A 13,283-nucleotide genomic window follows, 5' to 3' on the forward strand; every position below is an offset into this window, starting at 1 on the left:
ACACCTGCTTCAAGGTCCCAGGCACAGAAGGCTCAGATCTGTGCACTGCCTTCGGCTCTGGGTTGGACTTACAACTGGACTAGAGGATGGGAAGGCATCAAAAGGAACCCAGCCCACCAGGAACTGTCAGCATAGGTAATCTGGCCGCCTGCCTCCTTTTTAGCAGGGTGTGTGGGAGGAAACTTAGACCAGGGGTCCAGACACCAGGGAACTGGCCCCCTCTCTGCCTCTGCAGGTGACTGGTGCAGTCCATCTCAGAGTGGTCTGGACAAGTTGTGTCTCTTCTTAGGGCCTTAACTTGATGGGCATGGATGAGTTGGCCTCTGAAGTCTCTGCAAATCACATGTAATTTATGGGAAGGGGCTTGCTGTATCGTAAAATGCTTACAATAAGTCATCTGGCCGGGGGGCGTGGCTCATGCCTGTAATCCCAGCACTTTGAGAGGTCGAGGTGAGCGAATCACCTGAGATCAGGAGTTTGAGACCAGACTGGCCAACATGGTGAAACCCTGTCTCTACCAAAAATGCAAAAATTAGCTGGGCTTGGTGGAGAGTGCCTGTAATCCCAGCTACTTGGGAGGCTGAGGCAGGAGAATCTCTTGAGCCCAGGAGGTGGAAGTTGCAGTGAGTTGAGGTCATGCCACTGCACTATAGCTTGGGTGACAGAGTGAGACCTTGCCACAAAAAAAAAAAAAAGAAAAAAAAAAGAAAAAGAAAAAGGAAGAAAGAAACGAAAAGAGAAAAAAAAGAAAAGGAAGTCATCTGGTGCCTTAAGTATTTCACAGGTTGTTGGGGAAGGTGGGAGACCGTAAGTATGGTCTGCAGGTGTCAACATGGTCACTCTTCCTTGTGTACCTCTGCCTGTGTTCCTGGAAGGTCAACACCTTCTCCTAGATCTATCTCCAGGTCAAGCTTTTTGTGAACTGCTCAGTCAGCCCTGGCTCAGAGGCTTGTAGTCAGTTACTCAGCTCTGTGTGCCCTGAGAGCCATTTTCAGGTACATCCCTGTCATTCTCTGTGGGCTCCTTATGCTATCACATTCAGCAGCGCCCATAGCCTGAGTCAGAGTCAGAAAACCCATATTTTTATCCAGCCCTTGCAGTTTTGAAAACTGAAATCTCTTGACAATTTCAACTAGTCATAACTCGGAACCATACCGACCATGGGAAGTCCTTGTCAACCAGCACAGATCAAAATGTCACTCCTTGACTCTCAAAGCACCTTTAGAAACAAGGCAGAAGAACATGGTTTACCAAAAAAAATTTTTTTAATGAGGTCAGTTTAAATCATCACCTCGTTTTTTGGCTTATGAATGTATTCTAATCTTTTTCAGCTCAGTTCTTACGATTTATTTTGAAATTATCTGTTTTTTAAGTCTCACAAAAGACATTTTATCAGAAAAAAAAAAAATGAAATCTAACCTAATTAACACAAGCAAATGATCAAGCCACATAGTAATTGTGTGCAGGTGCTGATAAAGCTTTTCTACAGATTTTGGGAAATTTAGAGCTGATTGGAAAAGCGCCAGAGACCAACTGGTCTGTGAGTCTCCGGTTAAGACAGGTGAGCTGGAGACCTGCGAAAGTCGAATGCCTGCTAGGACAGCAATGGAGCCAGCACCAGTCCTAGGCCACCTGTCCAGGCAGGATACTGTCCTTTGCCCAGGTTGCCACCACATCCCTAGCGTGTTTCTGTCTTTTCCCACCACACAGGCTCTGACCAGGAAAGACGAGTGTTCCAAAAGGCTTTGGGGAAACTTAAACCCAATGCGTCATTTGGCGCAACGTCTTCAATGGGTTTGGAAGCAGAGGAACGGGAGTCCAGCATCATCGGGAAGTTCAAGGTCACTGGCATGCTAGCAGTGGGCAAAGAAGTCAACCTGGTCCTACTGCTCAAAAACCTGAGCAGCGATACGAAGACAGTGACAGTGAACATGACAGCCTGGACCATCGTCTACAATGGCACACTTGTACATGAAGTGTGGAAGGACTCCACCACCATGTCCCTGGACCCTGAGGAAGGTAATGCATCCTGCAGTTGGAGGGGATCCACGAATCCGAGGTAGCCAATGGCCTTCTGGGGCTGCAGGGTGTCTGCTGGGCTCCAGGTTAGTTGGCTAAGAATGGAGTAGCGAGCAGCCCCTGTGGTTAAGCCATGTCTTATGCTTTGGAAGTTGCTGTCTCTATGAACAGAGTGATGCCAACCAAATGTCAGGGTGATGCCAACCAAAATCCTTTTACGCCCCAAGGGAGGAAGGAGGGAGGCTTTGGCAGTTCATGGCTATGGACAATATCCCTTACAATTATACACCACCTCACACAGTTTGACCTTCTAAAAAAAGGCAGATTTTCAGTATCCATCTTATAGAGGCAGAAAGTGAGGCTGGGCGAGATCTGTGACTTGCTTCAGAGATAAAGTCTCATAGATAGTAGCGGTAGTGCTGGGTCTTGGTCCTGTGTTTCCTGATACTGAGTCCAGAGCCACCCCCTGTTTTCTATGTTGTTTTGCTGTTACCCACCTCACCCCCACCCCCACCCCCACAACAAATCGCTTTTCTAGTTTGACCTCGGGAGGGTGGCAATGACCACAGGGCCCTAAACCTTGGCCCAGGGCTCTCCCACGGCTGCCACGGGGTGAGTGGACCTTCTGGAACCCTGACAACAGTGACAGGTTTTCTTAGAAGTCTGATCATTTGGGAGGATGTGACTCCTTGCCCTTGGGTAGCAGGGATGGGAAGAGAACAAGGTGGAGCAGATAAAGGTTGTGCTGTGGAAGGATTAGAATGCAGGTGTGCCCACATTGGTAAAATCCTTCAAGCTGTTGTGAAAAGTTTGGACTTACAAACCAGATTAGCAGGGTGGGGTGGTTATTTGCTTCACATAAGGAGCTAATAGAAACTGATTAATTATACTGCCCATCTTGAAAGAATTCTGTCTCCAGAGAAACAGAGGTGTCACACCTGTCAGAAGGCAGCATCCCCTAGCAATCCGTCTTCTGGCAGAATTTTAGCAGAAATCTTTTCAATATTAGAAGGAACTGCCTGGCTGTTATTGACCTTAGAAACTCAAAGAAAGGGCTTTTTAAATTTGTTTGTTTGTTTTTGTTTGTTTGTTTTGTTTTTATACAGGGTCTTGCTCTATCTCCCAGGCTGACGTGATCATAGCTCACTGCAGCCTCAAACTCTGGGTTCAAGCAATCCTTCTGCCTCAACCTCCCAAGTAGCTGTAGTCCCAAGTAGCTAGGACTATAAGCATGCCATTATGCCCAGCTAACTTTTAAAGCTTTTTGTAGAGATGGGGTCTCCCTATGTTGCCCAGGCTGGTCTCAAACTCCTGGCCTCAAGCAATTTTCCCACCTTGGCTTTCCAAGGTGCTGGGATTACAGACATGAGCCACAATACCTGGCCAAAAGAGCTAATTTTGGAAGTCAAAAAAAAAAAAATTCACAGGATGGAAATGGTTTAAAAAAATCCTTTTGCAGAATGGAATGGAAAAGAGAGAGAAGGCAGGTATAGTGGTCTTAGAGTCTGGTCATCTGCCAAGTAGTTGCTGGGTGACCTGGTTAAGTCTCCCTCCTTTTCTGAACCTTGGCAGTCACTGATGGTGAGGGTTGGACCAGCTGATGCAAGGGCCTGTCCTCTCCACATTTGGGCCAGGGATGGCAAATTCCTCCAGTGCTAAAAGCAGAGGCAACTTCCTCCTCACAGTCTTACCTACAAGAGTGTGTAACACTGTGGGTGCTGGGGCACCTCCAGGCCACCCAGCATAAAAGCCTGAGGGAAGGGAGCACCTAAGCCTGTCAGGGTAAGAAGAGGGCCCCACAGCCCACAGGGTCAGAAGAGAGAACTTAAAGCATGGGGAAGGAGCCAGATGCATGGAGAGAAGCCAGAGGAGGCATTTCCATCTGGGGGAATCATGTGAGTCAAAATATGGGGGCAAAAAGGTGCCTGTTTTGTCTGCAGAACAGGAAGTGTGGAAGGTTCTTTTAAGGGACAGGTGATTCAGGGCCAGGTTGAGGGGTCGGAACTTTATCTAAGGCAATGAGGAGCCACGGAGAAATTTTGAAGTGATATATGACATGGAAGAACAGTGATTTAGAAAAAAACAAAACAAAACAAAAAACAGCTTTCTAAAGCTTTGTCTGGCTGGTGTGTGGATGACTTAGAAGCAGGAGAGAGCACGAGGAATGAAAGGGATGCTGTGACAGTAGAACCCCAGGTTATTAGATGACGGGGAGGATCCTAAGTGTTTGTTTAGCCAATACCCTGGCTTTCCTTCCTACCTATTATTGTGTTACTGTCATGATTGCTACTGTTGTTGGCAATCAGGTGGCATTTGTACTCTTCCACTGCCCCTCAGAAGGACATTTGTGGCTGGGCGCAGTGCACATGTCTGTAATCCCAACACTTTGGGAGGCCAAGGCAGGAGGATCAGTCAAGCCCAGGAGTTTGAGACCAGCCTGGACAACATAGGAAGACCCCATCTCTACAAATAATTTAAAAAATAAAAAAAAGGACACTTGCCCTCCAACATTTTGGGTGGGGAGGAAGCAGCAGTATCTTTAGCCCCTCTGAGCCCATCCTCCTGGGAATCTGCCCAGCCAGACGGAGTCCTGGGGCCTCCTTGGCCCCTGCTCTGGAGCCCACTCCGACCAGGGGAGGCTTCCCACAGGACCTGGCCCAAGGAGGGCTCAGTCAAGCCCGGGGCTGCAGCTCCTCCCGCCAGCTCACCCTGCCTTGGCTTGGCGTCAGTTCTGAGGAAGGTTCAGAAGCCATCCCCACTCCTCCTCACTCGGATCCCCGACTTCTCCTTCCAGAGGCAGAGCATCCTGTAAAGATCTCGTACGCTCAGTATGAAAAGTACCTGAAGTCCGACAACATGATCCGGATCACAGCCGTGTGCAAGGTCCCAGATGAACCTGGGGTGGTGGTGGAGCGGGACATCATCCTGGACAACCCCACCTTGACTCTGGAGGTAACGGGCTGGGAAGGGGTTCAGCCCCCAGCCAGCCCAGCTCCCAGGAGCCCCACCGTCCCTGAGAGCCACAGTTCTCCCAGACTGCAAAGGAGAGTTTTTCTTGCTGGGAGGGGCAGAGAATTGGGCCCGGCTTGGGTCCAGCCTCTGCCAAATAGCCAAGAGCTCCCACTCAGGCCCGTGTTCCTGCTCCCTGTCTGGTGGGATAAACGCGTGCATTTGCCTGGCTGCTTCTCGGCTTCTAGTTCAGAACCACTGGGGGCATCAGCTGAGGGGGGGTCTGGAGGGACTCTTTTCAGTTCATTCCCCTCTCACTCAGCTGCTGAGCATCTGCTGTGTTCTGGGCCACGCCAGGCTTGGGAATCACAGAGAGGCACGGGTGTGGGTCCCGCACACAGCCAGCTGATGTGTCAGGGCCACAGCCCAGCCCCCTGTCAGAAACAGGCCTGAGCCACAGCATCTCTCCACTGTCTAGACCCTGGAGTTACAGAATCATGGACTCTTAGGAGCCTAGTCACATGCTCCACTCTCACTTCACACGAGTAAACCAAGGCCCAGAGAGAAGGGAACAGCTGGCTACTGCCAGAGTCAAGGCTAGGCCTCAGGCCCTGGGACTCCCAGCCCATGCCCCTCCAAGGTGTGCTGATACATCACCAGCCAGCAACAGCATCTTCAAAGTGGCTGAGAACAAAGACCCCTCTTTCTTTCTCTGCTCACAGGGCTTCCTTTTGTTTGCAGCATTCACCCCCAAGCTCCTTCTCAGGAGCCCAGGAAGGTGGGGCTTGCAGGTCTGTGGGAGGCCCCTCGTGCCACTCTGTCTCTTCCTCAGCACCGGCAGGAGCACCTGTGCTGGCTCCAAGCCTGTCCCTCACCCTGTAGCCCCTGTGCCTGATCCCCCGAGCCCTAGGTGGAGGGTGCTGGAGCCAGGCAGAATAGGTCTGAAGGGTAAAAGGCTGGACAAGGACAGGCAGACAAACGGACAGAGAACACGAAGGTTTCCCTTGGGGTCCAACCAAGAGCCTCATGTGCCAGGCCCTGCCCTCTCTCATCTGATGTGCCCACCATCTGCCCCCCCTCGCCCCCCCGCCCCCCCGTCTAGCTAGAAATTGCCATTCTCTGTACAATCACAGTGCCACAGGTTTCCCAAGCCCCAGAAACCAGGAGGAGCCAGATAATCATGGCTGCCCTGGCCCATCCCTCCTTAAGCTGTAAGCTGGCCACAGGGGTTCCTGACCTCAGAGAGGGCAGGGGGATCTAGGGTGCTGGCTCTGATGCGGGGCCTGGTTCTCCCATACAGTTGGCCTGCAATTGCACCCTTTTACTGTCCTGGTTACTTTGGACTGTGCTTCAGGATGGGGGAGTTCGTCCCGTACATTAGGGGCTAGAGAGCCAGTGACTGGGCAGCCAGTCTGGGGGCTGAGAGGGGCAGTCGTTCAGGCCTTGGGCCATGCAACCAAATGGATCTGGCATTGTATCAAACCCCTCCATTGATCAGTGGTGACACTGAGCAAGTCCCTTAATCTGAGTCTCAGTTGCTCCAACTCTGTCATTGGGACAATCAATTACTTCCTTTGCAGAGTGTCATTTCCTCAGGGAAGACTTTCCTGAGCTCCGAAATTAGGCTTGGTCTCAGTTATACACCCTCAGAACCTTCTGTCCTTTACCTTCAAGGCATTTGTCCCAACTGGAATATTATCTGTCTTTGTGCAATTATTTGGTTGTGAACCCCTCCCCAACCGTAAACTCCACAAGGGCAGGCGTTACCTCTGTTCTGAGTTCATCACTGTCTCCCTTGGCACAATGTCTTAGTGGAGAGCCACTGTTTGTAAAAGAGAAATAGCCCCTTCCTCGGGGCAGGACTGGAACAGAGCCCCTTGGCTCTGGACTTGCATTCTTCCCCGCACAGGCGAGAGGTTTCATTGCCAGTCCAGGCTTGTGCCCTGCGTGTGACAGCCTCTCCTGCTTCACAAGACACTTCTGAGAAACACTCCCTATCTCTCTAGACATGGTGGACAGCAGAGTGCCCATTCCAACTCCTGAGTCCAGAAAATGATACTGGGTGGCTGCCAGTCCAGTTTTGAAAACATTCTGTACTAAAGTGATCAGTGTTTAAAAGAAGTTAGTTTTTGGCCAGGCACGGTGGCTCACTCCTGTAATCCCAGCACTTTGGGAAGCCGAGGCGGGTGGATCATCTGAGATCAGGAATTCGAGACCAGCCTGGCCAACATGGTGAAACACTATCTCTATTAAAACTACAAAAATTAGCCAGGCATGGTGGCAGGCACCGGTAATCCCAGCTAGTTGGGAGGCCAAAGCAGGAGAATTGCTTGAACCTGAGAGGCAGAGGTTGCAGTGAGCTGAGATTGCACCATTGCACTCCAGCCTGGGTGACAGAGAGAGACTCAGACAAAAAAAAAAAAAAATAGTGTTTTTCCCCAGTATATTCCCCATTATATTCCCTTATCCTATGTCCTCAAACCTTCTTCCAGCGTTATCTTTTATTCAACACTTTTGCTATATATCTTCCAGATTTCCATGGCAAGTCTACTTATCTTTAAAGATACTACAATATCTTTAGAAAGGAAATCAGAATTTATATGGGCTAGAAATGTGCCATCACTAACTCTTTTTAAAAGTTTAATCTTTTTAAATGACTCCTGATCTTCCTTCTTCGAGACACATTCTTTCCTCCACCTAAGCCTTCGGAAAATCAAGACATTCTTGTCTCTATTGAATGATCAGTGCATAGCTCACTCAGAACAGAGCACGGATTTTTAAACTGGAGAAGGTGATTTGTACGAAAAGATAATGATTTGGGTAAAACCCCATTATCTAACCTGGTACTAGCTGGCAATTAGCGTTGAGGACCTTAGACCATGAAACCAGGCCAAAAACAATCTGAACATTGTTTCCAAAGGGTGATGTCCTCCCAATTGCCTCATCATCTGTGACTATCAAACTGAGGTTTTTGGTGGCTTTTATCCTCTCCTCTGGGTACATTTACAGATTTGGGTCAATAGGAGGGAGTGGTAAGCAGCATTAAAAAAAGAAAAAAATGCACGGAAAACTCAAATTAAATATCAACATGAAAAATGTGGCAACATCTGTATAGCTTTGTTATAACCCAATAGCATAAAATTATGCTGCACTCTTCAAATTATGTCATACATTTAAATGAGTTTCATGGAAGAGATGATAATATAGACCATGGTGTCTAAAATGCTTCAATTATTCACAAATTACTGGGAGGTATTGCAGACCTATCAGAAGGAGCAAAGACTTTAGATCCAGCTGGGCTCTGCTGTTTCTAGTGTGTGAATTTTTCAGGTTATTGAATCAGCCTGAACCTCGGCTCTGTCACTGTAAAATGGTTGCTCTGAGGATTAGTGACAAGAAAAACAAAATCCAACAACCACCACCAAAAACACAAAAACCCCCTAGCAACCTTCAGTCATTCTCAAAAGAAGAAGAAATCCCATAGCCATACAATTTCCATTTCCATTTCCAAAATGCTTTCTTCCCCATCCTTGATCTCATTTGGCCCCTTCTGGGAGGGCAGAAATGATTGTCCTTCTTTATCAGATGAGGAAGTTGAGGCCCAAAGAGATGACTTGTCTGCTCAGAATGAATTATGGCTGTTTCTTAGCAGAAACACAACAGCTTTCATCTTTTGGTCTGAATAAACAGTCCAAATTGCTTTTCTGACCCCAAACCCAGCCTTCACCTGTTCTGATCCCTGAGCAAGGACAGTGTGGTACTAGAGCTCCGCTCAGACTATAAATAGTGCACAGGGAACCTCTGGGCTCTAGAAGTTTAGAAGGACATTGGTAGACTGGAGCGTCAGCAGAGGAGAGTAGCCTGGGTTGAGCTGGGGGAACCCAAGCCCTGGAAAAGAGTTTAAGGAGCCACAGTGTGAGCCGGGGTATGAGCAGCTGCAGGGCTTGGGGCTGCCCTTTTCAACACCTGTGGGGCCTCCCAGGGAGGGAGGTTCAAGCTTTAAGGGAAGAAACAGGACCCATAAGCAGGAAAGCCAAGGAAAGTAATATTAAATCCAGCATGTGGCTGGGCACAGTGACTCACATCTGTAATCCCAGTGCTTTGGGAGGCCAAGGCAGCAGGATCACTTGAGGCCAGGAGTTTGAAGCCAGCCTGGGCAACATAGCAAGACCCTGTCCCTGAAAAAAATAAATTCAGCATGAAAAATGTCCTGACCCTCACAGAGCCCACAGTGGAGTTGGGCTGTCCTGGGAAGCAGGGGCTGAACTGGAGTCAGGACAGGGAAGCCACAGTGCTATTGGCTGCTGCAGAGGGCCCCTTCCTCCTCAAAGCTGAGGTTCTCATCCACAGCATGGGATAATGTCCTAGGACCACCCTGTGTACTGGGGGGCAGGGGGCATCAGACAGAATATGCCTGGCACCTAGGAGGGCTAAGTGGTCTCCCCTTCCTTCATCCTCAGTGACATCACCCCCTTTACTCAGTCACCCTGCCCAGCCCTCACCAAGGTGCAGGCAGGGGCTGAGCAGCTGGAGTCCTGACTCGGCAGTCCCTCTCCTCTGTAGGTGCTGGATGAGGCTCGTGTGCGGAAGCCTGTGAACGTGCAGATGCTCTTCTCCAATCCACTGGATGAGCCAGTGAGGGACTGTGTGCTGATGGTGGAGGGAAGCGGCCTGCTGTTGGGTAACCTGAAGATCGAGTGAGTCCTGGGCCTGAGTGGCCGGTGCGGGAGGGTGGGAGGGGGCGGGGGGGGCCCTCCAGATCCTCTGGGTGGGACAGACAGAGCTCCCTCTGACCTTAGGTTCTTTACTCTTTTGGGGGCCTTGGAACTCTAGAATCTGCATTTGCATTTGGTTTGGGGGTTCACCAAACTTGAACTCTTGAGAAGTCCAGGTCATCAGAGCTAAGAGCTGGTCTTCAGGGCTTAGAATATTTGGGAGATCATGGGACCCCCCTCCCGCTTCCTCTGCTGAAGTGTCCCGGGGCTGGAGGGGCCCCGTAACCCGGAGGACAGCTAGAGGGAGCAAAAGAAGCAGTGGCCTTGCCCAGCCTCCATCAGAACAGGACAGGAGGTTGCAGAAGGCCCGTCCAGCCCAAGGTCTGTGTGTCTCATATCAACACTGATCCTTGCACTCCCCATCAGTGTGCCGACCCTACGTCCCAAGGAGCGGTCCCGGGTCCGTTTTGAGATCCTGCCCACCCGGAGTGGCACCAAGCAACTGCTCGCCGACTTCTCCTGCAACAAGTTCCATGCCATCAAGGCCATGCTGTCCATCGACGTAGTCGAATGAAGGGCGCTGGTGGCCTCCTGTACAAACTTGGATAACACGGAGCAGGGTGAGCTCACCATGGAATGAACTCCCTGCCCATGCTGTCCAGCCTGGGAAACCCTCTCATCTCCCAAGGCTGCCAGACATGGACCTCCAGGCTCCAGCACATCCCCTTCCCCTCTCCCCCAGGTTGGGGCTAGGTCCACCCTGTCCCATGACTTGATTACTTTTGCACATTCCCTGGCCACTTCTCCCCAGGGCTGCCTGCTCTGTGGGCCCCACAGCCCTGCTCCCTCACGCCCTTCAATGCTGCAGGATGGACTGGCCCCTGACCTAGGGACTCTCCAAATGGGACACAGGAGAAAAGCTGGTCTAGAATGTTTGCTGATCCCCAACCTGCACGGGGCATTCCTGCTCCTCTCTCAGGCCACCACAGAGGGCAGGGGATGGTTAGCCAGCTGCCCCAGCACCCACACCCTAACTCAAAATAAATGTTAAATAAGTGCGATCACACAGCAGCGACTCTACCTGACTGCTATTGCACCAGAGGTGGTGAAGGAGAGAAGAGGCTGTGGCCGTGACCTTCTGGAGCAGGGAATAAACTTGAGGAAGCCACGTTCTCTGTGTTTCAATGTCCAAAGGGAGTGGGCTTGATCTACAAGGCTGTAGGTGCAAAAATAGGGAAACATTTCAATCCAGTTTAGGAAAACTTTCTAACATTATGTCCAAAAATAGATGAGGCTGCCTTGGTAGGTAGCCCCTGGTCACAGAACGCTTCAAACATTCTCTGTGTGGCTGGACAAACTTTTCAGGCCTTTCTACATGCATCAGAGTGAGAGGGGACTTCACAGTTTTTGCTGGAACCCTCTGGCAGAGCTGGTTCCGGGGGTGGCCTAGACTCTGCTCACACGGGGCTCCACACTCCTCTTGCAGCCAGGAGCAAACGCGTGCTTCTGCCAGCCACAGCGCTGTTAACTCAACCTGAACCTTCTCTGCCTTTATACACACTCTGATGGTTCCTCAGCCTTTGTCCCTTAAAATAACCTCAAGCAGATCCCATTAGCTTTTCTGTCGCTTGTGCTGACTAACACCATTTTGACAACTCTGCCTCATTTTCTGAACTCAGGAGACCAGCAGAATCTAAATAGAAACCTCAACCTCACATCCAGCTCAAAGCTTCTCCCCTGGGAGCAGCGCAGGCCTTACTCACGCCTGCAGAGGAGGCACTGTCCATCTCTCACCTTCCTTCCCTTCCTTCCTCGACCTGGGAAGTTGCTTGATCCCTCAGAGTTGGAACAGAGAGAGAAGAAGAGAAGTGACAGTCGTCTGTTTCACTGGTGCTGATGTAATGCCGCCAGTGATGGTCTCTGTGTCGCCAGTGTTTAAATGCAGCCTTTCTGTACTGCTTGTTGCCTGAGCCAGGAGTTCAAGGCTGCAGTGAACTATGGTTGTGTCATTGTACTTCAGCTTGAATGACACAGTAAGACCCCATCTCTTAAAAAAAAAAAAAAAAAGCAGTCAGTAAATTAGGGATTTGGGGTAGAATCACTCACCATCCAGCTGCCATGAACCCATCCTCATCCCATATTATCCCAGGCAATATGGATTGGGTACATCTGGGTGGATACCCTCAAACATTTTGACTTCCAAACTCCTCTGGACCTTCAGAGCCCATAGACAGGCCTGGCCTCCTTCCTATTAAGATCCAGTAACTTCTCTCCCCACCTCCTGCCCCATATGGGAAGACACCGAAGAAATCTCTCCCCTGCAGCAGGAGCCCTCCTCAGGATCTATTTCTGCCTCTTCTCTTGGCCTCCAGGCTGATAAGTCCCGTTAAGTTGCAGCATAACTCAGTTGGGGATGTGCCATATCCGATAAAGAAATAAAGGGTCTGTAGTCTAAAGGATCCGAAAAACCAGCCATCATGTGACAGCAGGATCATGGGAGAACTCTGGCAGTGGATTTGAGGGTGCTTAATCAAGGAAGCTGTAACACTAGCCTAAACAATGAAAAAGTTATTGACTTGGGGCCATTCTTTTGTGATACGAGATTTAACACCCAGGTGAGGATACCAAGAGCTGGTGCAAACTGGCTTGGTGGCTCCAAACATCTGGAAGAAGTGATGACTTATGCTAAGTACAGTTGAAGGGGCTGATTTGCTACGGTGCATGATAGAGGAAAGAATTAAAAGGCTCAGGGAAATGGGCATGCTGGGGTTGATATATTATGAGGGGCCAGGAGACATCTTCCAAAGGATTATTTCCCTCAGAGGGTCCAGAGGACCCACCCACCATTCACTGAGGCCATCAGAAATGAGTAGTGACAGGGGCATCAACATCACTAAGAAATTCAGTGGTGGCATCCTCTACATTTAAAGCAAAAATAATAGCAACATTGTAGAAGTAAAATGTATGAAAATAATAACACAATAGCCAGGAAGGAAAAAAATACACTGATGTAAATTTCTTATATAATACATGAAGTAATAAAATATTAATTGAAGACAGACTGTGAAAAGTTAAAAATCTATATTATAAACCTAAAGAAACCAGTAAAAGAAAAGAAGGCCAGCACGGTGTCTCACACCTGTCATCCCAGCACTTTGGGAGGCCAAGATGGGTAGATCACTTGAGGCCAAGAGTTCAAGACCAGCCTGCCCAATATGGTGAGACCCCATTTCTACTAAAAAAAAAAAAAAAAAAAAAAAAAAAAAAAAAAAAAAAAATCAGTCAGGTGTGGTGGCACGTGCTTGTAGTCCCAGCTACTCGGGAGGCTGAGGCAGGAGAATCACTTGAACTTGAGAGGCAGAAGTTGCGGTGAGCCAAGATGGTGCCACTGCACTTCAGCCTGGTTGACAGAGTGAGACCCTATTTCAAAAAAGAAAGAGAAAGAAAAGAAAAGAAAACAGTCTGGGAATGGTGGCTTATGTCTATAATCCCAGCACTTCAGGAGCCTGAAACAGGCGGATGACATGAGGTCAGGAGTTCGAGACCAGCCTGGCCAACATGGCAAAACCCTGTCTCTACTAAAAATACAAGAATTAGCTG

The 13,283-nt window shown here is 49.5% G+C and overlaps 1 protein-coding gene across 1 annotated transcript in view; it reads left to right on the forward strand.

Annotated features, from left to right (window-relative positions):
* The window catches only part of TGM3 (transglutaminase 3), a 137,815-nt gene extending 127,057 nt beyond the window's left edge, over positions 1-10,758 (forward strand). The window contains exons 12-15 of the mRNA XM_050806890.1: positions 1,711-2,019; positions 4,814-4,971; positions 9,532-9,665; positions 10,110-10,758. Coding sequence (XP_050662847.1) covers positions 1,711-2,019; positions 4,814-4,971; positions 9,532-9,665; positions 10,110-10,257 — 749 coding nt within the window. The 3' untranslated portion in view covers positions 10,258-10,758. The remainder of the gene's footprint in view (positions 1-1,710; positions 2,020-4,813; positions 4,972-9,531; positions 9,666-10,109) is intronic.
* Positions 10,759-13,283: the final 2,525 nt, after the last annotated feature.

This window comes from Macaca thibetana, chromosome 10, assembly GCF_024542745.1.
Source record: "Macaca thibetana thibetana isolate TM-01 chromosome 10, ASM2454274v1, whole genome shotgun sequence".
Lineage (NCBI taxonomy): Eukaryota > Metazoa > Chordata > Mammalia > Primates > Cercopithecidae > Macaca > Macaca thibetana.